The sequence below is a fragment of the Phacochoerus africanus genome, chromosome 3 (genome assembly GCF_016906955.1).
Source record: "Phacochoerus africanus isolate WHEZ1 chromosome 3, ROS_Pafr_v1, whole genome shotgun sequence".
In the NCBI taxonomy this organism is placed as follows: domain Eukaryota; kingdom Metazoa; phylum Chordata; class Mammalia; order Artiodactyla; family Suidae; genus Phacochoerus; species Phacochoerus africanus.
Genome location: NC_062546.1, coordinates 124,927,115 through 124,950,909, shown reverse-complemented (window position 1 = coordinate 124,950,909; position 23,795 = coordinate 124,927,115). Strand labels below are relative to the sequence as shown.

Below are 23,795 nucleotides of genomic sequence, written 5' to 3'. Positions count from 1 at the left end.
ATTGCTCAGGAGCTACTACGGTTCTTTTTTTTTTTTTTTTTTTGTCTTTTTGCCTTTTCTAGGGCTGCACCCGTGGCATATGGAGGTTCCCAGGCTAGGGGTCCAATTGGAGCTGTAGCTGCCAAGCCTATGCCAGAGCCACAGCAATGCGGGATCCGAGCCGCATCTGCAACCTACACCACAGCTCACGGCAACACTGGATCCTTAACCCACTGAGCAAGACCAGGGATTGAAGCAGCAACCTCATTGTTCTTAGTCGGATTTGTTAACCACTAGCCAGGACGGGAACTCCAATGGTTCTTTGTACATTATTGGTTCAGTCAAGTCCTTCCACTATCCCAGTGAGTGCCTTTCAAAAGCAGATATTTAGACCAAGGTCACACAGACCCTGGATTGATATACCCCCCAAAAAGAATGATATGGAATTCCATGCTGTTTACAGGTGGAATTACAGAAATGGAATACTCATCTCTAGAACCATTTCTCTTGAAGAAACAGAATTCCTCTCACACACAGTCGGTCTGTGGTTAACCAGTTGTTTGTATCTCCAAATTTATCATCTAACCCTGACCATATAAACCTCTTGCCAACTGTAAGGGCCTCAGAACTGGGTATCTTAAAAATTTTACATACTTGCAAATAAAAATTTAAACCAAAGACTAACAATATCAACATGTGATTGTAAAGTTTGAAAAATCATTACTTGTCATTTTCTCCAAACACACCTCATCCTTTCTGGGCCATCCAAAATCGAGCAATGTTTTCTTCTAGGTCACACCACACCCATATCCCAAAGCCTCTGTTTGGGTTAATTAACCTCATCAAATGTTATGTTAAATTTGAGCATTGCTCCCCTACTCCCTCTTCAGGTTGTAGCTTCCTGGGCAAGGTCTGTGTTATTGGAAAACTTAATGACAACTACGAACTTTTTTCCTAGGGGAAAAGTTTTTTTAAAAAGGGCTCATAAACCTTAGGTTTATGCCAAGAAAACTTGGCTCTAAAAAAAAAACAGTGGCATTGTTACCAACAAGAGTATAAGGTTATTAGGGATCATCAACACCACAAAGAGTATGCAGGCTGAATAAATACTATCTAGTTGGCTGTCCAAAATAAAATGACTATTAACTGCTATTCAAAAAAAAAAAAAAAAAGAGGCAAGACAAAGACCACTTTTTACCCATTATGATTTATTCTCTACAATACTTTTGTTAAAGAGTTCAATGATTTGCACTCAGAAGTTATATAGCCAAGAGGCAACCAAGTGTAATACAAAGAATTGGTCTGAAGTCTTTGCACTGAAGGCCATACAAAGTCTCTTGCTTCAGGGAAATAAGAATGAAAACAAACAAAAAGAACATATAGCTCCCTAGGCTCCAGAATCTCAATAGAAAATAACATCAACAGTTAGTGAAATTGTAGGTGTTAACACATCATGGAAAACAGATCTTGTGCAAATATTAAAATTAACACCCAGGACTCCTGTATAGATGATTTTTCTTATAAACAATAAAATATATGTAATGTCTCAACTACAAACCTTTCTTGTTGAAAGGGTATCTAACGTGTGTTGCTTTAGTATTATGAAGCGAAAAAGTTTAAGAACCTCACAGTGGAAACCAACACCAACAAACTCTAGTGATCAGACATTCTCTTTTAGTTAATGTAAAACAAAGACAATTTGAAATTACAGAGAGAATGTCCTAGCTGTGGGTATCATGAGACAAGCCAACGTTCCAGACCAAAAGGCACTCACAGCTAGGGATGAAACGGACTCCGAACCAAACCAGCCAAGGTAGGCTGGTTCCTTGAAAACAGTGGTTACCTACTGTTCAGCTTGAGCAGCCCAAGGACAAAGGAAACGCCAGCAGAAAACACCCCCTTCTCTTTAAACCTACCACTCATACCACATGTATTGGCCACCCTCATCACTGCTTTGGTCAAGCGCGTGGAAGGCAGTTAAGTTCCAGTTCGGAGCTGTCATCTCCCTATGCAAAGCTGCCACATGGATGATCCAGACTTAGTATTTTTCCTGAGAGCCACCTGCCATACATCTTCATGAGGTGACCATGACCGTACACTTCCAGACCACTTCCTGACTAGGCTCCATTCAGGACAGACACCGAAAGTGCCATTCCTCATGGGGCCCAAGAGTTTTCCTTGGTCGACTCCTGAGTCCCCTTGCCAAGCCAAGAGGAACCCGAGCATCTCCATCTCCATTGCTGGACTTGGATGGGAGCATGAGGGAATGTGCAGGGAGTAAGGCTTCTTCACTCCAAAAACCACCGAGCCCACTTCAGTGTGGTGCTGGGCTTAACAAGCCCGATTCTTGTGCACTGATTTTTTTTTTTCCCCATTTCCTGGGTTTTAAAATTTTCTGTTCATTTTCTTAAATGGCAGGTATCCTACCTGACCCTCAATAAAATAAAAAACATACTATACATTGGGGAAGACAAATAGGGCAACATTTCTACAAGATAGGCTTGAAAGAGCATGGCACTGTAAATGCTTGCATGACCAGTCTCACTGAGCGTGCTCAGGGGTGAAAGTTTAGCACCATTTTTTTTGCTTTTTTTAAACTTTAGAAATTAAACACAACTTTCAACACAGAAGACTTGAACATTAATGAGTGTAGCCCTATATATCAACACTGTTGTACAAACTGGAGGTGGGTGGTGTAGCCCAGAGCTGGCCACCCTGACATCAATCCATGGCACCTAAGAGTAACTGTCATGACATTTGTTTGTAACAAGACATTTATTATTCTCAGCAGCAGGAAATCACAGAACAATCCCTTCATCTTCAGAAGCCTGTTTCCATTAATACTGTGAGGGACCTGAGGGCTCAGCACAGCAGCCAGGTGGTACTGCAGCCGGGCCTGCGTGTCCGCGGTCAGCCCACATTTCCCTGGCACATCCCGCATTCTCACCACAGCAGAGGCTGGCACCAAACACACCTGTCCATCCTTAACCCACCACTTCGAGAAATGAAGACAGCTAGGTCTAGACCAGCACCTGTGTTGTTCTTTAGACTGTGTCCCTGCTCCTCTCCCCCACTCCTGGCAAAAGAAAACTCCAAAGATCCTTTGACTTGACTATTTGCCCATATTGGAAAGCCACACCAATACCACATAAACATTAAGAATAAATTAAAACAAAACATCATGTTCACTGGGTTGACACCCAACCCACTTCAAGAGTTCTCTAAACATGTTGTTGAAAACCAGTGCACCACCCTTAGGGTCCTTTCTTCCCACTGGCCACCTCTTCCTGTGAATCATCTCAGCAGTGCCTCTGTGACAATGTTTCAAAGTATCTCCAAGTCCCCAATTTCTATGACCTTTGCCACCATGTAAGTGAAGAACAGAAAGAGGGAGGAGAAACTTGCTGACAGCTATTTGGAATCAGCAACAATGGAAAAGGGAAATATGCCACATGAAAACATGAATGACCCAGAATAACATGAACTATCTGGAACTGCCACGGTGGGATGAAGATTCCCAGCATGTTAGGCAAGACAAAGACTCACCTTGTTTAATCATACAGCTTTGTTCTAAAGTCCCTAAAGACTAAAACTGCAACACGTTTCCCACTTCTACAGGCAAACTAGGAAAAGGAAACCCTCTGCTTGAAGGTCCTTCAGGATGTTTGCCTGAAAAGAAAAACAGCTTGGAGACCCTCCATTCTCTCCTAGACGTGTCCTTCTAGAGCCCAACCCGAGTGCTTGCTTGAACATCTCTGCCCTCTGAGAACCTAGATCCAGCTAGAGGCACTGCTACCGGCAGAGGAGTGAGGTAGCCGGGGGCGGGGGGGGGGTAAGGAGGAGGTCTCTCTCCGACACTGCAGGCAGTGACGCTGTCAGGACCTCCGGCGGGCATCCCAGTCCTTCCTCGGCAGGCTACACCACAGAGCTCTGCTCAACGCCAGGAGACTCAGAGCAGGAAGAGTGCCAGAACATCCAACTGACAGTGGGATGAAAATTAAAACCTTCGTGGCTAATTGAGCAATGAGATCTGCAACGCCATCCAAAGGGCTTCCGATCTTGATGTAGGTCTCTGTCCAGGAGCCTCAAAGGACTCATGGCGCCCACCTTCCACCCTAACGTGGCATCCACTTATGAAGCATGGAGGTTGTGATCAACTCTTGGTACGCAATAAACTGGAAGTTTAAAAAAAGGAATTTAAAACAACCTAAAAATGTTTCTTGTTGGTCTCCGTTGCCCAGACTGCCAGGGGAGTACACCTACTTGATCTGGGGAGGCTGCAGGGGTGTGTGTGGGGTAAGCCTTCATCAATCAATTCCAGCTTCCACTGTGTGGCCAACACACAGGCAGCAAATCACCTGCAGCACCCACGTGCCAAGGTCTTCTGAACCCACACGGAATTCTCACTAGTCATGGAGGAGCCCCAATCCAACGGAACCCCATATTGAGGAAAGGCTGAGATAAGGCTTGGGCCCCTCAAGTTCTGTTTCATTCAGTATAACCCCGCCCCCCCTCCTCAGTCAGCTGGAGGCAGACTTGGCAACGGAAGCTAGCATCATAAAATGGTGCAGTAATAGAAGTAACTGGACCAGGAAGAGGAGGCATCTGCTCCAATGATGTCATAGCCATTGGTGGCCACAGGGGGGTGGGACTGGTCATGCAGCCGTGTGTCAGGAGTAATGATTGTAGAGGGGCGGGGCATGAAGAGTGCCATTCTGGAAACAGTGCTGTCGAGAAGCAATATACTCTGCATAACTGATTGTCACCTTCTCACTTCGGTACCTGTATAAGTAAACAGGAAAGGCTATTAGGAACCCTGAACATCTCATTTGTAGTCACGCAGCAGAGAAAACCAAAGAAAGCTTACTCCACATTTTGAAAGAATAAAATGGAAGACCGAGAGCAACCTTACTTACAGAAAATGAAAGACAGCACAAGAAAACAGTGTTGTTATTACAAATGAACAAGATGAAAAAGCACAATCACAATTCACCCCTGAGAATGTGGTTTTCTGCACATCCCACCTTTAAACACTTATCATCAGGCTGCTTATCATCAGGCTGCTCTTAAGCAATCTGCTACTACTAGGGTGTTTGGATGAAAAATTTCAAGGTCAAATTACATGGGAGGCAGACTGGAAGATCGCTGTACCAATGCCCAGTGTAAAATGCCTATCTACTTTCAGGCTAAAATGTGGTAAATTTGACAGAAATGCAACCTCAACTTGAAGAAAAGCAATGAACAAGTTATTTATAACTAAAAGGGGCACAGATACCTAATTCTGGGTCAAATTCTGATGAAGCAGGTTAAAACTTCCTGGGGCTATATATAGGGTCTCACTTCCCAGATGAATATGCTGTATCATACCACAGGGTCATCAGAACAGAATCCATAGCACTTTGGCTTTGCTCTGGAAAGAGCCATGAGTCAGGATGCGAAGCATGGGGTGTTACAAACCTATGGAGCCTACTACAGACCACAGGAGCTGGGTGTGACAATCCTTACCCAGAGCCATCTCTTTCCCACTGTAATCACTCCTCCACTGCAAGGTGATTATTCCTGAATTTTGACAGGGAAATGGCTGTTCAAATAAATTATAATAATAATGATAATAATGCTTTGTATTTGAAGTTTTTTTTTTTTTTCTCTTTTGGAATCCAAAGCATTTCAAAAACACTGGGTTCTCTTCCAAATAGACCTGTGAGATTATTATATGATTATTCAGCATTTTACAGATGAGGAGGCCAACAGGCCCACAGAAGCTAAGCCTCTCAGTGCTTCTGATTTCAATAGGGACGGGAAGAGAACAGACATCTACTGACCACCTAGATTTTGCCTGGCCCTGGAGTAGAACTTCTTCATACATGACCTTACCACACCCAAAACAACCCCAAAGTGTCATCATTTACCTCTTCAGGCAAGAATTTTTTTCCACTCAGAGGGGCGGAATACATGGCCCAGGCCACATAGCCGGGAAGTGGTGGAGCTGGGATTGAGATTGAGAACCCAGCCCACGCTCATTTACTACACCAAGCAGCCTCCCCATGGAAGTATCTGCTGTAGACAGGTGTTTCCTTGTAATTCTGTAAAAGGCATTTTCTGACTCTTCCATCAACACGCCACCTAACTGCATGTGATGCCAACTGCCCCTGGACCTCTGTCCTGAGAGCATTCCCATCTGCTTTCAGTCTTCCCGCTCAGCCTCCCAAGTGGGTCTGGCTCAGTGGCTACTCTGCTCCCACTGTGCTATGAGTTCAGCTGTGGACACACCCAGAATGCTGGTGGCGGGGGGGGGGGGGGGGGTCTCTGCTTTTGCTGCCCCTGCTTCCTCAGAGCTTAACCTCACCCGCACTTCTTCGGTTTAGAGACATTAGCAGAGAAAATTTTTTTCTTCTCCTTTTCATCAAAAGTATACTCCATCCAACCCAAACTAAATTAGAATGGCAAGGAAAACGAGACAGTGGCTTACCTGGTGAGTTTGATGGTTTTTCTGAATTCACTAGTAATTGGAGCCTTAAAGCCACCTTTCCTGAGCAAGGAGTCTATCGTCTGGATCTGATCCCAGTCTGAGGAGGAGAGGCACACGGAGGTCAGCGCACGGTGACACAAGAACGGGACGCACTCTAACGCGGGGGCAGAAGAGAAGCAGCCAGGTTGGCTGGGGCAGAGAAAGTCTGGGCCCTGCCCCATATGCCTGGAGCCCCGGCTGCCTCACTGGCAGGCTGAGGAGAATCTGAGATGGGAGACGAGAGCCAACACAGCTTTAGTGACTGGCCCCAGGCTCCCTGCATCCGAGTCTTTCCTGTCAGAGATGATGCCAGTATAATTATCCAGAACAAACAGGGTCCCAGCCTTTTGGCCTAGGCTATGAGTAGGGCTATTCTAGGAGAAGAGAGGATTCCAAGTCTGCAGCTTGTAATCCTTCACTCCAATGATTTCTACGAGTCGCAGTCTACTACAGAGAACTGACAGTGGCAAGGAAACTATTTCTTTGGGAAGGATGGGAACGTTGTTCAGACATTTACTGCTGTGTTGTTCTTGAACATTTTCAACAGATAAAGCCAAATATATCAATTGAAAACCAAAGAGAACCCCTCAAATTACTGTAGTAGGTACCCTGATTTTTTAATTTTCCATTTTCAAAAGGCAAAAATACCTTGATTTACTGAAGTTATCACCACACCTCACTATTAGAAAATACTCCTGGTGTGCCTCCTTATACAGAAAATGTCAGATTTATGATCTCAAAGAGGTGGCTAAAAAGCTTCCTTTTTATGCCACATCCCTGCTGCTGCTTCTGAAAAGTTACTAACAAGGTAATCCCTCTCCATATAATTACTGTGGATATTTTTCTTTATTCCAGGTTTACACCCAACAAATACATAAACGCCCAAGCAGCATTTTAAGGTATTCTTCTAAATATTCTTTAAAGAGAAACTCTGCCTAACCCACTTCCTGCCTTTAATGTCCCAGTATAAAAACTGGGTAACTACTGAGTTCTTTAAAAAGAAATAGGTGCGATTACGTTTTGCATTTTCCCAGTTATAACAGTTTAAAAATTCACAGCCAGGAGTTCCCGTCATGGCTCAGAGGTAACAAACCTGACTAGGATCCATGAGGATGAAGGTTTGATCCCTGGCCTTGCTCAGTGGGTTAAGGATCTGGTGTTCTGTAGCAGTGGTGTAGGCCAGCAGCTGCAGCTCCAATTCAACCCCTAGCCTGAGAACCTCCACATGCCGCTGGTGAGGCCCTTAAAAATAGCACACACACACACAAAAAAATCATAAAGTTCAAAACCCACTAATGTGGGGAACTCCCCTTTACAATGAACTCTATAATGTGGTCAAGCTGATTGCTGGAATTTTCCTACAATTACCACTATGGTTTTAGGGGCCAGGAAATAGTACTATATCTTTTGGGGAATTTGTTCTCATTCTGTAAGAAACTGATAGATATGGGGAGGAAGAAAGGGCTTAGAGGCAACACACTCCACTTTCCTGACCTTTACTTTGCAACACCATAAATAGTATCGTTCATGGAAATGCCATTTGTCCAACTCACCTTGTTCCTTTGCAACCTCAGGTAAATATGTAGCTGTACGTTTGACGCCTTTCTCATTGACGAATTCAATTCGAATCCCATGGACCCCTACCTACAAAAAAAACCCCACAACCAATAAATGGCATTTACTTACTTTAATGGACCTTCAATCATCTTGTATAAATTGACACTGTCCCCTGACCAGCTTGACCCAGGTCTGAGAAAAAAGTGGGGCCCTCTTGCTTTTCATGCCTCTCAGGCATTGAAACCAAAGAATCTGCAGCTTGAGGGAAAGTGAGCATCTCTGAGCAGCCACCACTCTGAGAGCATGAAGGTTAGAGAAATACATTCTCTCAGGAGCTTATCCAATAACGTGGACTAGTCTACCTTTGCTCTACCCCATTAAAAGAACATGCCACAGGGGTTTGGGTTTTTTTTTAGGCTGTGCTCATGGCATATGGAAGTTTCCAGGGCAGGGAGTGAACCTGCACCACAGCAGTGACCTAAACCATTGCAGTGACAGTGCCAGATCCTTAACTCCAACATGCTGTAGGGTTTTGATCTGGGTTCATGACTCTTCACATAGAGCTTCTGGTAACAACTTTTATTCAAGGGCTAACCAAGAAGGATCAGGAATGTTCTCCTTTATCCCCATTATTATTCCTTACTAGACATGGCAGAAGGATGTGGAACAGAGCAGACTGGGAAAAATGGGAGAAGAAAGCCTTTACAACTCTTCTTACTTCTTATATATCAAAGCACCTTTTCTGTCACCCAAGTTGCCTACAATCACTTCTGACCTCAGCTTTCACATTCTCATACCCTCTCTCAATGAAGGAGATACATTACCATGTACTAACCCGAACCCAAATGCAACGAGAGATGCAGAGTTCCAAATGCGGCTGTTCTCACCTCCCAGTCCAGGTAATCACTGGCATCCTCAAAGTTAGTAAGGAGGGAGACAGAGCAGAATAGTTTAGGCAGCTCCTCTCGGGTCAGGGGGGGGAATCGGCTGTCCTTAAGTGCACTGGAGGGGGACAGAAAACATAAGTGAGGCTGCTCTGGAGTTGGGAGCCAACAGCACTTGCCCAAACATTAATCGTGAGCTACTGAAGAAAACATCTATCATCACTCAGCACTAACATGCTAAAAACAACTTTACGCTATTAGCTGTGTATACCTGAACCGGTAAGTGACTCACCAGATCAAAGCCCCCACACTTTCTGATTATCAAAAAGACAGCGCTCAAACTATCACTCAGAAGAAACAGTTGGGCAATTGTTTTCAGTTTTGGCCAAGTATCTACAAATCTGATGTGTGGTGTTGTTACCTGGTTAGCGTGTATTCCCTGAGTCCTGAATGAAGATTCATGGCTGAGAAGGTCCCAATGCAGCCACGAAGCCGTTTGTCCCGCCCTGTCTTCCATGTCACAAAGAGGGGACTGAAAGAGCAAAGCAAAAATCAATCATGGAGAAGAAGAAAAGCCTGACTCTATCCCTGTTCATTTCTTCCCCAAAAGGCCTGTGTTCTGATGCCGGCTGTCGGAAAGGCTCTTGGCCTCTGGGAGCCATGCAGCCCTGGGTGGGAACAGGGAGGGAATCGCTGCAAGGCACGGGAAGAGAGGCTCTGTAGCCTGGCCCACAGTCTCTGCTCACAGGGGGACTTCACTCTGACCCCACGGGAGCATGCTGTTTTCTTCTTCCTCTGCCCAACTTTTTCTTCCTCTAGTATTCCATGGCTCTCTCTTCTTAACTCTCTTTTTATGTCTATGTTCCCCACTTCCATCCTTCATGAAGACATGCTGGGCCTGCCCACCTGCTCCCCCTTATCTGAAAGCATTCCCTGCAACCCACATTGTTCCCATCATTCTTTCTGCCTCTCCTGCTCATAAATGTCCAGGGGGAAAAAAAAGTCTCCTCAAGAAAGCTTACTCTTAGCAGGAGTTCCCCTTGTGGCTCAGCAGGTTAAGAATCTGACTAGTATCCACAAGGATGAGGGTTCGATCCCTGGCCTTGATTAGTGGGTTAAAGGAGCCGAACTTGCCACTAGCTGTGGTATGGGTCACAGACATGGCTCTGATCTCCCTGCTGCTCTGGCTCTGGCATAGGCCAGCAGCTGCAGCTCCGATTCAAGCCCTAGCTTCAACCCCTAGCATGGAACTTTCATATGCCACAAGTATGGCCCTAAAAAGACCAAAAAAAAAAAGAAGAAAGCTTACTCTTTGTAGAAGTCACAACGTTCTAGGCTAGAGTCATGCTTCATTATGCTCAGATCAACGGTAACAGACTTTCTTAGAAAGAGGTTACAGAGCTGTCCCCTCTTCCTGAAATTCCTCTACATCCCTATGCCCCTACCTCTTAGATCCTTGAGTTAACACTTCCAAAAAGCAACTTATAAGTTTTTAAAGTTATCTAACTTCCTTGATCATTACTACAAAGCAGCATATCCCACCCACCCATCTTTTCCTTCCAGTAAAACACCTGACCAGCACTAGCCAAGTTAACATACCAAAACCTACTAAAAAAATCCTTCAAGAATTCTACTGTCTCCACACCCTACAATGCTGCAACTACCACCTACTCTTCCAAACCAGTGTCCTCTCCTGTAAGGGACACAACTCGATCCCACTCAGATCAAGGTTCCGACTCTCACCTACTCAGGATGTGTCCCTTGGCAATACTTCCCTAAAAAGTCAACACGTTTCCCCCTACATTTCCCGTCCTCTGACACAATCAAAGGAGCAACTTCCCCTCTACCTCTGCCGAGACAGCATGCCACACAAACTATTTGGCTTTTGTGTGTGGTCATGTCATCTGCCAACTCAACAAGTCTCCAGGAAGCGAGGACTTTTTCTTCACCTCCCCTCCCTTCCCTGCCCAGAGGGCCTGTGCCCACCTCAGCATGGAGCGAACAGTGGAGAATGAATGACCAGTCTGTGAATGCTATTAAAGTACATCCTAAAAAAATTAAAAAGCAGCAGGACTCTTTAAAGCCAGCTCAAAGCTGCTTCCAATTCTGAGAAAGAAAACACTGGCCTGACTTTCCTCACTTGACTTTGTTCTTTACATACATCTCTTATTTAAGTTATGGATACCTTGAGGGGACCTGGGACAAATAACAGTCTTGAACTAAAAACAACAAAGTGGAGTTCTCGTTGTGGCACAGTGGCTAACGAATCCGACTAGGAACCATGAGGTTTCGGGTTTGGTCCCTGGCCTCACTCAGTGGGTTAAGGATCCAGCATCGATGTGAGTGTGAGCTGTGGTGTAGGTTGCAGATGCAACTCGGATCTGGCATTGCTGTGGCTGTGGTTTAGGCCAGCAGCTACAGCTCTGATTCGACCCCTAGCCTGGGAACCTCCATGTGCCGCGGGAGCGGCCCAAGAAAAGGCAAAAAGACAAAAAAATAAAATAAAAATAAAAACAGCAAATTCTGATCTTCTTGATGGGGTGCCAGCAGCCACATGGGACTGACAAGGAACAAAGTGAGGGGACCATGTTAAAAGCATCCCAGCTCCCACTAAATGAGCCCCTAGTCTCCAGCCTAGCCCTTAGGCCCTGGCAATTGACCTGGACTTCAACAGTGCCTGGGTCCACAGTGGTGTGATGCCGTGGCTTCTCCACCTGAGAAGGTAAATGACCCGCTTACTGCCACAGGAACCAACAAAGACCAAGAACCAAACCCTCCTTATTCCCAGAACATGAACAATAGGACAATAACGCCTTCAAACACAGCTGAGCAAACCATCCTATTACTAAACCTGGGGAATGGTCTAGATAATGTCCGGACTTTTTTCACCATCCTGATCCCACTACCCTTTGCCCAAATCATGTTGAAGCATTTTAGAATCAGGAGCCTCTTTCAAGAGGCTAGCTTGCCTTTCTCATTGTTCCCCCACAGGACTCATTTACTCACTAGGGGTCATTGGTGAATCTAGGAAGTCGTGGCTGTGGGAAGCCATAGAGGTGACAGTAAAGGACGTCAAAGCAGTAGCAGCACATCTCTGCAGTCACCACCAGATTCTTGGTGGTATTGGCAGTTCCATTGGGCCGGGGGAGAGGGCTCAGCGCTCCCGATGCGGGATTCATTCGTGTGATGGGAGAGTTTCCAGGTCCCAGAGTTAAGTCCGACACATTCTCCCGACCACTGCTGCCGTCCACATGCTGGTGGTTTTGAAGAGGTCCTGAACTAGAGCCGGGGACAGTTGTGGACTGGTTCCCGTGACTGTGCGTTCCACTTCCAGATAACTTAGGCTTCTTGACCCCACAACAGCCTGCTGCCAGCTTGGGCTCGAGTGGAGGAACACAACGTCTTTTTCCCATCCTGATTCAGTGCCTGAGGTCCGGAATGCTGCAGAACCCTAACCCAAAAGAGAACAGGCAGGCATTCATTCAAATGGTTAGTCAGGAGAACACAAAAATCAAAGAGGAAGGGGTCTACACAGAGAGGGTAGGAGCCATCAAATTCTTTCTTACCCAGGTCACACTGGTCACAAAGGGTCGTAGACCAATGGGCTAGAAGAGACCCTGAATTCCAGACCAGGGACACCTAACCTTTTCCTAAAGGGCAACTATTTTTAATTTTCCATAAGGTTATGATCATCATGGCTGAAGGCAGGCAACAAGCAGCTCCCTCTTGCCCAGGACTCTCAGGGCATAAGGATGGAGTAGCAGCCAGCGTGAAGCTGAATGGGGACATTTCAGGAGTGACTGGAAAACTGCGCTTGACCTGTCAAGACTCTTCATCAGGATGCTTCCTCTACCTTTTTAGAGGCTCCAAATTGAACCATCCTATTTTTAAAGAACCCCACAGGAACGTTCCTGCTTTTCCTTGTTAACCACATCCTTTCCACATTCTCCTCGTCACTAACCTCAACCTATCTGTGTAATTTTAGCCCCAGATCTCTGGGATGATGAAAGGCAGCAGCTGCTTTCAAACACAAGGCTCCCCTCCCACCTTTCCATCTTCACAGCTCATGTTTACAGCCTGACTCATCTTCTTTGGTTCTCCTCTGACCTCACTCCAGTTTCTACACTTCTATACCTTCAAGACCCCATTCAAAAAAAGCTACAACCTGGTAGAAACCTTTATTCACACAAATGACCCAAGCTTCACAGTCCTTTTGTGAGGTAGCCATTTCTGCCCTGTCATAGGAAGGCAGACAGAGGCAAAGCCATCAGCCTAACAAAATGTGGTGTCACATGTGCCAGGAAACCAAAGGGTCCCATCTGATGATGTGAACTGGAGGAAGGAATCTTTTTTCACTAAATTCTTTTTCTTTAAAAAGCCTAAGGTAAAGACAATACAGCTGTAACAAGACCAAGATCCTTTCTGTTGTCTGTGTCAGTCATCAACAGGATCAGGAAAACAGATTCTAGTTATTTCAATGTCAATATCAAAGTTTGTAAAATCCTGCTGACTTGAGAAAAATATACTTCGGTTTTTCTCAAGTCATTACATGTTAGTTTTAGCCCCCCACTCAGATGAATATATAATTTCTAAAATTTTCCCTGTGTTTTGAACATGTAGCACATAATTGCCTTTTTAGGCACTTGCTCTACAATATGGTATTTTGTCCGTAAATTCTACAACCTTTTAAATCAAATTAGATATTTATGTACCCATTTGCAATGGCACTGTTTCTACAAAAACAACCTGTCACTTCAGGTTGATACAAAAATTTCAAATATTGCTTATGTTCTTGATATATGCTGATCCCTAACAAAATACACATTTCTAAATCTAGGGCAATTCTTCAGAAGATGAAAGTTGTCTCGAGCAGAGGATAACAGCTTGCAAGCTTCAACGTCTGGCTTGAAACAGGGGCTTCTTTTTGAGAAAGCTTTATGCACTTGATGCAGTAAAACTTCCAATGACTAGATTGTTTCTGAGCGCGGAGGTCACTGTCTTGTTTAGACTGTTAAAAGAGGGAGCAGAATGTCTTGGTTAAAAATGCTGCCTGAAGGGAGTTCCCATCGTGGCACAGCGGAAATAAATCTGACTAGGAACCATGAAGTTGTGGGTTTGACCCCTGGCCTCGCTCAGCAGGTTAAGGATCCAACACTGCAGTGAGCTCTGGTGTAGGCCAGCAGGTATAGATCCAATTAAACCCCTAGCCTGGGAACCTCCCTATGCCACAGGTGTGGCACTAAAAAGCTAAAAAAAAAAAACCAAAAAAAAAAAACTGCTGCCCAAAGGACCAAATGCCCGGGTTCAAATCCCGATTCCTCCGGGATTAGCCTCTCTATGCCTCAGTTCCCTAAAAATGGGAATAAACAGCAGTACTGACTGCCTCATGGGGCTGTCAGGAGAACTGAGGTTAATACATGTAAAGGGCTTCAATACAGTGTCTAGCATAACATAAGCTGATTGTATCATCTGGGCTCTTGTTTGACTGTTTCCACGAGGATGGAAACTCCCTGAAGGTCAGGATTTTGCCATGCACTCAGGGCTTAGCGCACTGAACAGGTGCTCCTTAAACAGGATTTTACTGAATCCTCAAAACCACTCAGCAAAACAAATGATGTTACCATCATTTGACAAAGGAGAAACCTAAGATTTAATAAGCAAGACAATCTGCCCAAAGTCACTAAAACACAGAGTCAGGATGTGGACCACATCTGTCAGACTCAAAGGCCTGGATCTCCCCACCCTAAGCCCGATGGAAGAATGAGGCCTACCAATAGCCACTGGATCCGCTGCCTTTCCTAATGGCATGAGAAAAAAATCAGCAAAGTGAGTGGGTTAAAGATTCAGCATCAGGTTGCTGCTGTGGTTTGGGTTCGATCCTTGGCCTGGCAACTTACACATGCCTTGGGCAGGTCCAACAAACAAACGAACCTCCCAAAACAATAAACAAAAAACCAAATCAAGGGTATACTAAAAACTAACTTAATAGTTTGAAAAATCTTGCCAATGAAACTGGAGTAGGGAAAAAAAAAAAAGTCGAAACCTAAGCCCAAGGAGTTCCTGTTGTGGCTCAGCAGTAATGAACCCAACTAGGATCCGTGAAGATGAGGATTCCATCCCTAGCCTCCATCAGTGGGTTAAGGATCCGGCACTGCCATGAGCTGTGGTGTAGGTTGCAGATGTGGCTCAGATCTTGCATTGCTGTGGCTGTGGTGTAGGCTGGCAGCTGTAGCTCCAATTCCACCCCCACGCCTGGGAACTTCCACATGCTGCATGTGCAGTCCTAAAAAGCAAAAACAAACCAAAAAACCCTCAGCCCAACATCTGTATCTCCACCATCACTCTGACAATTATCAGGACCCCTGCCATGTCATGTCATTTGAGTCCACAAGAGATGTCACTGCCCTCTGAGTCGACTTTCCACCTTGTATATAACTGTGGGCAGGGGGTTTAGGACACTCATGGAATGAAGCAGAAGGACCATCTCTCAAGAGCCAGAGTTTTAACAGCATGAACAGGGCCCTGAGGCTTTGCCTCCAGAGAGTTTCAAAATTCAAAGCAGCAAAAAGAAGGTGTGAAACAGGTTAAAAAAGGAGATTCTTCCTCATTTTCCTTACTCCAAAGCACACCTGAAGAAAGAACAAAATGTCATGAGCTAGTGGTAACACAGGTGTTCTCAGCTACCTGCCTGGTGAAACATCCTACAAGAGAGAAACAGAAGGGCTTTTCAAACCATGCCAAGGCAGGTGAACTCAAGGCTAGGAAGATTCTGCCTACACACCATGTACAATCACCAAAGGAAAATTCTGCCCACACATCACGTACAATTGCCGACTGTACCTGAAGGGGGCATGATCACAACTTACACCAAGAGACTACAGCTAACAATCTCCCCACACCCTCCATAACTGTGATTTGTAATCAGTAGAACCAGCCCAAGCCTTCTCTGGAGGCTACTAAGCAAACAATTCAATTGATGTTCTCAATTAGTGACTCAAGGGAGAGTTAGGGACTTTCTGCATCAGAAATATTTTAGAAGGCATTTCTTTAAAAATTTGTTTCATGATTTATTTATTTATTCTTGGTCTTTTTATCATTTCTAGGGCCACTCCCAGGGCATATGGAGGTTCCCAGGCTAGGGGTCTAATCAGAGCTGTAGCCGCTGGCCTACGCCACAGCCACAGCAACACCAGATCCGAGCCGCGTCTGTGACCTACACCACAGCTCATGGCAACACCAGATCCTCAATCCATTGAGCAAGGCCAGGGATCGAACCCGCAACCTCATGTTTCCTAGACAGATTCTTCAACCGCTAAGCCACAAAGGGAATTTCTGTTCCATGAATTTAAAACACATAGAAAACTTCAGACATAAAGTAAAATAATATAATGAACCCAATAGCCAACTTGAACAATTTTCAACACAGGGCCAATCTTATATAAGCTGTACTTCTCATGCCATCTCCCCTCCTCCTACTCTATTATTTAATGCTCTTTTTTTTTTTTTGTCTTTTTGCTTTTTCTAGGGCTGCTCCCGCAGCATATGGAGGTTCCCAGGCTAGGGGTCTAATTGGAGCTATAGCTGCTGCTGGCCTACGCTCAGTTAACCACTGAGCCATGACGGGAACTCCCTTTAATGTTCGTTTAAGGGGACCAATATCTTACTATACGTCAGCAGGAGGCAAATATTAAGTGAACTACAGTAAAGACTGTGAAGGTAGTGGTAGTATGCACTTTTATTTACAAAATCAACCACTATCTATCAAGTTCATCAGGTTTCTCTTTAGGTGTGAGGCTCTGCTAACTCAAACTCCAACTATGTGGGCGTCTCCCCACAACTAAATGTCCCAGACTCAGCTCCCAGGACTGTCCTACAGTGATCAAAGACATACTTGTTTCTTCAACAGCTTGGCTTCTGAGGTGTAGTGTAAAATCTCCCAGAATAACAGCGTTTCAATACCAAAGACTAAGCTGCTGTCTGACCAGCTAAAAACAAATACCCCAATGACATGCTCTGCCGTTTCTAGAACTACATGCATTTGTTCTCCCCCTTCCCCAAAACCTCATACAAACTGCCAGCAATGATACTTTTATCATAGTAGGTGTAACTGAATGGTTACTACTATGAAGTTGGTTCATCTGAAATAGCTGGAATTAGGTAAAAACTCATACATCACTAGGATGCTTCCAAATGAAGCTGTAAGCTTAACCTGAGGGCCACTTTAAGGACCAACAGTAGTGCTCTCCTTTTCCTCTTTGTTTCCTTTAGAACAAAGAGAATGGACTAGTTAAAACTGGATTTCCACTATATGGAGACAATACCTCCACAAAAAGCTGGAGGAAAAAACAGGAATCACTGTTTTACCAGGTAAGATCTCCTAATCTAGCAAGTGTCATATGAAGTTGCTCTCGAGTCACCACACTCTTCACCTGACAGGCAGCACTCAAGGTCCTGCCCTTCAACACAGTCCACAAAACAGGCATTGGAGCAGTGCATTGTTGATCTGGGCCAGGTGGCTCACAAAGCCACTTAAATTCCAGTCACCACTCAACTCCTCCTGGTTGCATTTTTTTTTTTTTTTGCTTTTTAGGGCCAAACTTGGCATATGTGTGTTAGTTCTCAAGGGTTGAATCGGAGCTGCAGCTGCCAGCCTATGCCATAGCCACAGCAATGCTGGGAACTTAACTGCGTCTGTGACCTACACCACAGCTCATGGCAATGCCAGATCCTCCTGAGGGAGGCCAAGGATTGAACCTGCATCCTCATGGATACTAATCAGAATCACTTCTGCTGAGCCACAACAGTAACTCCCTGGTTACTTTTGTGTTTTTCCTTTTCAAAAGGTGCTCTATATATGATATATACACCACCAGTCTTATCTACAAATCTCCTGGTAATTTCATTTAAGTTAATAGACTTTTTTAAAGAAAGCAGTATTTATGGCACTACCTGACCTTCAGACACCGGGTTCCACATGAGGTGCTGACTGTTGAGTATGTCTGAAGGTGACTGAATTACAACTATTTGTTCTTATCGACACTGTCAACTCTGCTCAGCTCACACCAAGGGACAGCTTAATTCAGAGCAATATGGATAGTCAAGGTGGACAATTCATTCTAAAAGACAGGTCAAATATCTCCTACACTAACTTCTTGGTTTAGGCTGGTAGCTGTCTTCTTTGCTAAAACACAGTCACTAGTCAGTCCTGGATTTGGCCTTGGGGGCTATTTAACTTTAGGTTGCGCACAGCTTTCCTCCCAAGGCCATACCCAACTTCTAAACCGCACTTGAGAATATATATATATATATATTTTTTTTTTTTGGATGACAGGGCACTTTAAGAGCTACCCACTGGAGCATTATTTGCCTGGAGGGCAATTCATGATTTCAGGAATTAATATAATCTCATAGATTCCTGATATTTATAAACAAGGTATAGAGACCAGTATGGAGCAGAGGATGTGAGGTCACCCTGACTGAAGAGGCTGGCTGGGCAGGAGTGCCCGTCTCCCTCACTGGAGGTCCCTTCCAGGGCTCCTAGGTCCACTGAAAACAACTAGATGATGCCTTCCCAGAGCAGCCCCATCTTCAGAGGGCAGAGCCCAGGCTCAACTCCAAATCTAACTTAATAGGTACTGGCTATGCCAGCTCAGGCAGGCTGTCACACTTCTGCAGACTTGGACTCCTGCTACCATAGAGGCTCATTTGTGAGCATTCAATGAGTACAACATGAAAAGCACCTTAGCAGTTCTTTAACACAGAACTACCATTTATTAAAGCATCTGCTAGTACTAATACTATGTCTACCTCTACCGATAAAAGTTGGTTTTAAAAATTACAGAGCTCTGAGCTCTCACGATTTCTGGAGGGATAAACATCGTCATAATAAAGAACTACCATGTGGATAGTAGATCATATTACTCATATAGGGTTATTATTCTAACGAACTTGATACTTTTGCACTTTGGAGAGCCATGCTTCGAATAAATCACCCACAATTCATCGTGAGATGCCAGAAAATAAGGAATATTGGGCTGAGAGGAGTGCGCAGTTCTGTTCTGTCGGGGTCTTTTTTGAAACTTATAACTATGCACCAAAAAAAAAAAAAGTCAACTTGCTAGATATGCTATTATTGCAGAAATCTTGATATATAATGAGTACTAACTATTGAGTCCAAGTAGTTAAGAGTTCCAACAACCGGACTGAAATACCTAGAAAAGCCTGGAGGTGTGGGGGTGAAATCTTGATTCACCTCAAAGACAAACCTCAAGGAGTACCTGTTGTGGCGCAACAGAAAAGAATCCAACTAGGAACCATGCAGTTGCAGGTTCAATCCCTGGCCTCGCTCAGGGGGTTAAGGATCCGGTGTTGCCATGAGCTGTGGTGTGGGTCATAGACGTGGCTCAGATCCCACGTTGCTGTGGCTCTGGTGTAGGCCGGTGGCTACAGCTCTGATTGGACCCCTAGCCTGGGAGGGAACCCCCATATGCCATGGGTGTGGCCCCAGAAAAGACAAAAAGACAAAAAAAAAAAGACAAACCTCAACATAGCCTACTGAGGGGTATGAACTTCTAACGAAGAAAAGGGATTTGGGAGGTAGGAAAAAGGCAAAAAGAAAATAAGTCTTTGCATCCTGTTATTATTATTTAGTGTCCAGATGTCTATTCAAACCAAGCTTCATACAGAAGGAACAGGATACTGTTTCCTTTGTGACAAAGAGTTGAACTGAAATTCAATTTAATAATTATGTGATTAGTGAAATGGCACCTGAGCTATAATTCTGGCCTACTTATGGAACTATTCCAAAAAACACTCAAATGAAAAGCCCACAAACATTCTGGTAATCATTTCAAATAATCACTTCTATGTTTCTGAAAGCCCATCACACACACAAACAATCCAAAACATTTCCTGTGTAAAAATATCTCCTCCAAAAATACCAGATCTACCTGTATAATCCATTTTTTTATAGATTTACAAAAATACACAGAACTACACACTTTCATGTCAAGTTAGCTTAAGCCAAACTTTGAATATCAAGAGTCAGAAGTTTTGTTTTCTTTTTAGATCCCCTTCCTTTACTATGAGCTATGGCAGTGAGCCAAGTCTTTCTGGGCCTCGTTTCTTTCATTTACAAAATGAAAATATTTGTTCCCTGCCTTCCTCACAGAGGGACTGTGAGTCTCCCTGAGATGGGAAGCACTCAAAAATTCTCTTAGAAATGTTTGCATACCATTACTAATAAACTCCAGGGTGTAAACCAGCTATAATGGAAAAAATAAAAATCATTATAAAAAAACACAAAAAAACCTCCAAGAAATTCAAGAGTAATAAAAATTTTTCCAGAACTTTGTTTACATATAAAACTCTAATTATTTTCAAGAAAATAGTATCACCCTAGCAGATTTAGGACAAAATGTTCCAAAATTCCCTGAAGATTATAACCATATGGAAGACACTCAGTAATTGACCTTGATAGGAACTACATTAACCTCTGAGTTATTATGCTCTTTGACTTTAAAAAATGAATAATTGGGAAGGGGCGGGAGGCAGACTTTATGTACATAAAGGTTACGGATAATGCCACACCACCATCTAGGTAACTCTAATGGGATTGTGGAAAATAAATGTGTCTTTACATATTCAAATTATTTTAAAAGAGAGCAAGTGGAAGGCAATTCATCAACATTAGGACCCCCTCTCAAGAAGTAGAAAAATAGAAGTGAACAAAGTAAACCTACATCCTGAAGTCCTAGCACCAGCCTAAAACAAAAAAAAAAAAAATTTTTTTTTTTTAAATTTTAAAAGGGCAACAAAATTCTAGTCTAAGTATGTCCAAGGTAATACTCACTTAAAGCTGAAAGTTTGTATTGCCAGGGGAACAGCTATAACAGAGGAGGGGAGCTATTTTGTCTCTGAAATGAATTTTCTTCCTTCCGATTCCATTCCTTCTTCCTGTACCTAAGATGGAAATGTAGGTACAGTGAATGAACAAAATCAAGGCAGTGCCAAGGTAAGGGATGGTTTCTGAAAAAACTACAACTAAACAGAGCCATTTCTAGGGGAAAAAAAAAACAACTAAGGAACAGGAACAGGCTTTCCTTAATTCAAAACATTTCAAAATCTAAATATAAGGCAGCAACGGCAGTCCCATACATTATATCACCTCATCCTTGGCGTCATCACCAAGAAGGGAGGACAATGAGTATCAAAGATTTAATTGAAACCGAACATGAGACAGACATTAAAACTTCCTCCACCACTAATTTAGATAAAAACTTGCTCCCAGGCTAAGATATACCACTTCAAGGTTCTCCACTGGTTTCAGAATACAAACATACTGCCATATCCTCTGCAAAGATGGTGCCGAAGGATTACTGGACAGCATGCCAGGGTCCTGAGGACAGGCCATCTTGTTATCCCAGGTGGGGAGGATAACTGTTGGTAAAAGCCACCCATCTTTACACTGAGGCTTGCACAAATCTCTTTATAATCTCTTCACCAACTCTCTCCACCCGCCAGGAGTAGAGAATTGAGTTTTTCCCAAAGATGTAAACAGGAGACTCCAGGCCCCACCCACTCTATCCAAGGAGAGGGCAGTGAAAGGGGATAGGCCCAGAGGGATCTGGGTGAGGGCGTGTGGCAAAGTGAGGAGTTCACATCAGGACAGGGAATGGAGGAGGGCAAGAAGTGAAGGGCAAAACCCACAGCCTGGGAAGGAGGGAGGCATAAAACCCAGAGTGCCAGGTGGAGGAATAATGGAAGTGAGGACTATGGGTACATAAGGAAAGACTGAATGAGGGTGGAGTTGGAAAAAAAGGGAAGAAGAGACGAAAGCGTGCTTGTAAAACAGAGTTCAGCAAGGAAAAGAGATACAGCGGGGAAAAGAGAGGCCAGCGACGGGAGGTGCAAAGCAGACAGAGAAAAAGGTGAAAGGTAAGAAAGGAGGTGGAAGGGGAGAGCGCGGGGCTCTGGGAGGAGTAGGGGGACGACCAGGCGACGGGTAGGGTTTAGAGGGCAGAGCCGCGGGGGTGGAATCCAGACGCCGGGCGGGGGAGGGGGCGGCGGGGCGGCGGGACGGTGGGCGAGGGCCGCCAGGCGGCGCCGGAGACCACCAAACTTTACACGACCCGCCACTGTTTCCTGGAGGGAGTGCAGAAAGGAGCTGGAGCCTCGCCTGGCCTCGCCTCGCGGCCCGGGGCAGGGGCATCCACTCACCCCCACCCCAGCACGCCTTCCGACCCTCTAGCTCCCCGCCCGCACACGCGGCCCGCAGGCCCCGCCCTGCCGCCTCCTTTCACCGCCCCCCAGAGCCCCTCCCCCATGCTGCCCCGGGACCCGAACCCCGAACCCCGGGGACCCACTCGCCGGCCCCTCCGGTCGCCTCGGGGTGAGGAGGCCCGACACGCACGGCGGCAACCCCTGGGAGGACAGCCTGGCGGGGACAGGGGAGGAGGGCGCGGCGCGGACCGACTTTCCCACCTTTTCTCCTGGCCCAGGCGCAGCTGGGGCAGACGGGACCTCTCGCGCTCTGCCTCCTCCTCCTGCTTCATGGAGCCATGCGCCTGGGTGGGGGCTCGCGAGAGAAGCGGGCCGCAGACGGGCCGGACGCGCGGCGCGGACGGGGCGGGGCGAAGAAGGCCGGCGGGGGGCGGGCGGAGGAGGAAGCGGCGGGGCGGCGGTGGCGGCAGGGAAGAACTGCTAGAGGTATTCCCCGGGCAGCTGGAGGACTGAGCCGAGCCGGGACCCGAGTCTTCCGGTATCCCAGCAGCCACCGGAGGCAGTGAGGTAATGGAGGAAGAATGTTAGGTAGTCCTCCAGTGGACCACACGCCCTCTAGCTAGTCGCCAAGACCATAGAGATCGGAGAGCCTCTGGAGCACCACCCCGCTGCTGTCACGTGGCCTAGTTTCGCGCACATTATTGGCTGGAGTCGACTCTACGGGTTGAATTAGGAGGCTGCTTTCCACTCTTGGGGTAGAAGCCTAGGCGGTTGAAATAAAGACGGGTGGGAGGTGAGGCGCAGGAGGAGGCCGGTGGGTCGGACCCCTCGGGTCGCTGAGCCTGCGGAGCGAAGCTCCTGGCTGTGAGGCCGGTCGGCGCAGTGCAGGCCGGGCTGCCTTGGCTTCTGCGAGCGAGCGCAGAGCGCGTCGGGAATTGTAGTGCGGCCCGGGCCGGCGGCATTGTCCGTGACGCGGCCCAGGTACCGGCTTGGGATGTAACCGGGATGCCCAGCCTCGCCGCTCCGCCCTTCCCCGCCCAACACTCAGCCGCCCACGGCTTTCCCGGAGCAGTTAGGCTCGCGTCGCTTCACCCCACCTAGTCGAAGCCTTCGAAGGCAGCCAGGAAGGGGTAGCTCGGAGCAGCCTTATATTCAGCAGACCCATCGGATCCGGCCAGGCTCTTGAGAAGGAGTTCCAGGCTCAGTGCCAGCCTCCTCGTGTACTGGAAAGACAGACCACCCTAGGTGGTGTCAGGAGCCCAAATCTTGGTCTTGACCCCCCCACCCCCCCACCCCCACCCCAGTCCCCAGCCCCCAGCCCGGAAACGACTCAAGTGGCCACTATCTACAGTGCAGGGTTAATTCATTTGGTCGACTTGGCAGATACCTCAGCACTGGCAGGGCAAGGGCCTCAAAGAGAGCAATACAAGAAACATTTAAAAAAATTAATAGAAAATTATTCTCGTTTCAAATATTTGGTGTTTAATTTGACGACTTAACGTTTTTATTGTAGTGACAGATGGAGTTGCACTAAAAGTCTCATTTCTGCCCTGCTCCCTCACCCTAACCACTCCAAACTGTTTAGGCCCTGCAGCAAAGGCATGCCCTGTTTTAAAGCATTGCCAGTCTAGTTGAGAACACAGACT

General features: G+C 45.8%; 1 protein-coding gene and 1 long non-coding RNA gene across 6 annotated transcripts in view; one reads left to right on the top strand and one right to left on the bottom strand.

The window, feature by feature from the left end:
• Positions 1-1,167: 1,167 nt before the first annotated feature.
• AMMECR1L (AMMECR1 like) lies at positions 1,168-22,800 on the bottom strand. 5 transcript variants are annotated; one of them, XM_047772602.1, is made up of 9 exons: positions 22,411-22,800; positions 20,780-20,889; positions 12,495-13,936; positions 11,935-12,379; positions 9,350-9,460; positions 8,932-9,046; positions 8,041-8,131; positions 6,449-6,602; positions 1,168-4,761 (listed from the first exon to the last, which is right to left on the bottom strand). In XM_047772602.1, exons 4-9 carry the CDS (start codon positions 12,339-12,341, stop codon positions 4,650-4,652), a joined length of 990 nt encoding a protein of 329 aa, XP_047628558.1. In that variant the 5' UTR covers positions 12,342-12,379; positions 12,495-13,936; positions 20,780-20,889; positions 22,411-22,800; the 3' UTR covers positions 1,168-4,649. The 5 variants fall into 5 exon arrangements, with proteins under 5 accessions (XP_047628558.1, XP_047628559.1, XP_047628557.1 ...); XM_047772603.1 differs by having other exon boundaries at positions 13,094-13,936; XM_047772601.1 differs by lacking the exon at positions 12,495-13,936.
• Positions 21,569-23,795, top strand: part of LOC125123195 (uncharacterized) — a 77,525-nt gene continuing 75,298 nt past the window's right edge. Inside the window, exon 1 of the long non-coding RNA XR_007134003.1 lies at positions 21,569-21,864. This is a non-coding gene — a long non-coding RNA (uncharacterized LOC125123195). The remainder of the gene's footprint in view (positions 21,865-23,795) is intronic.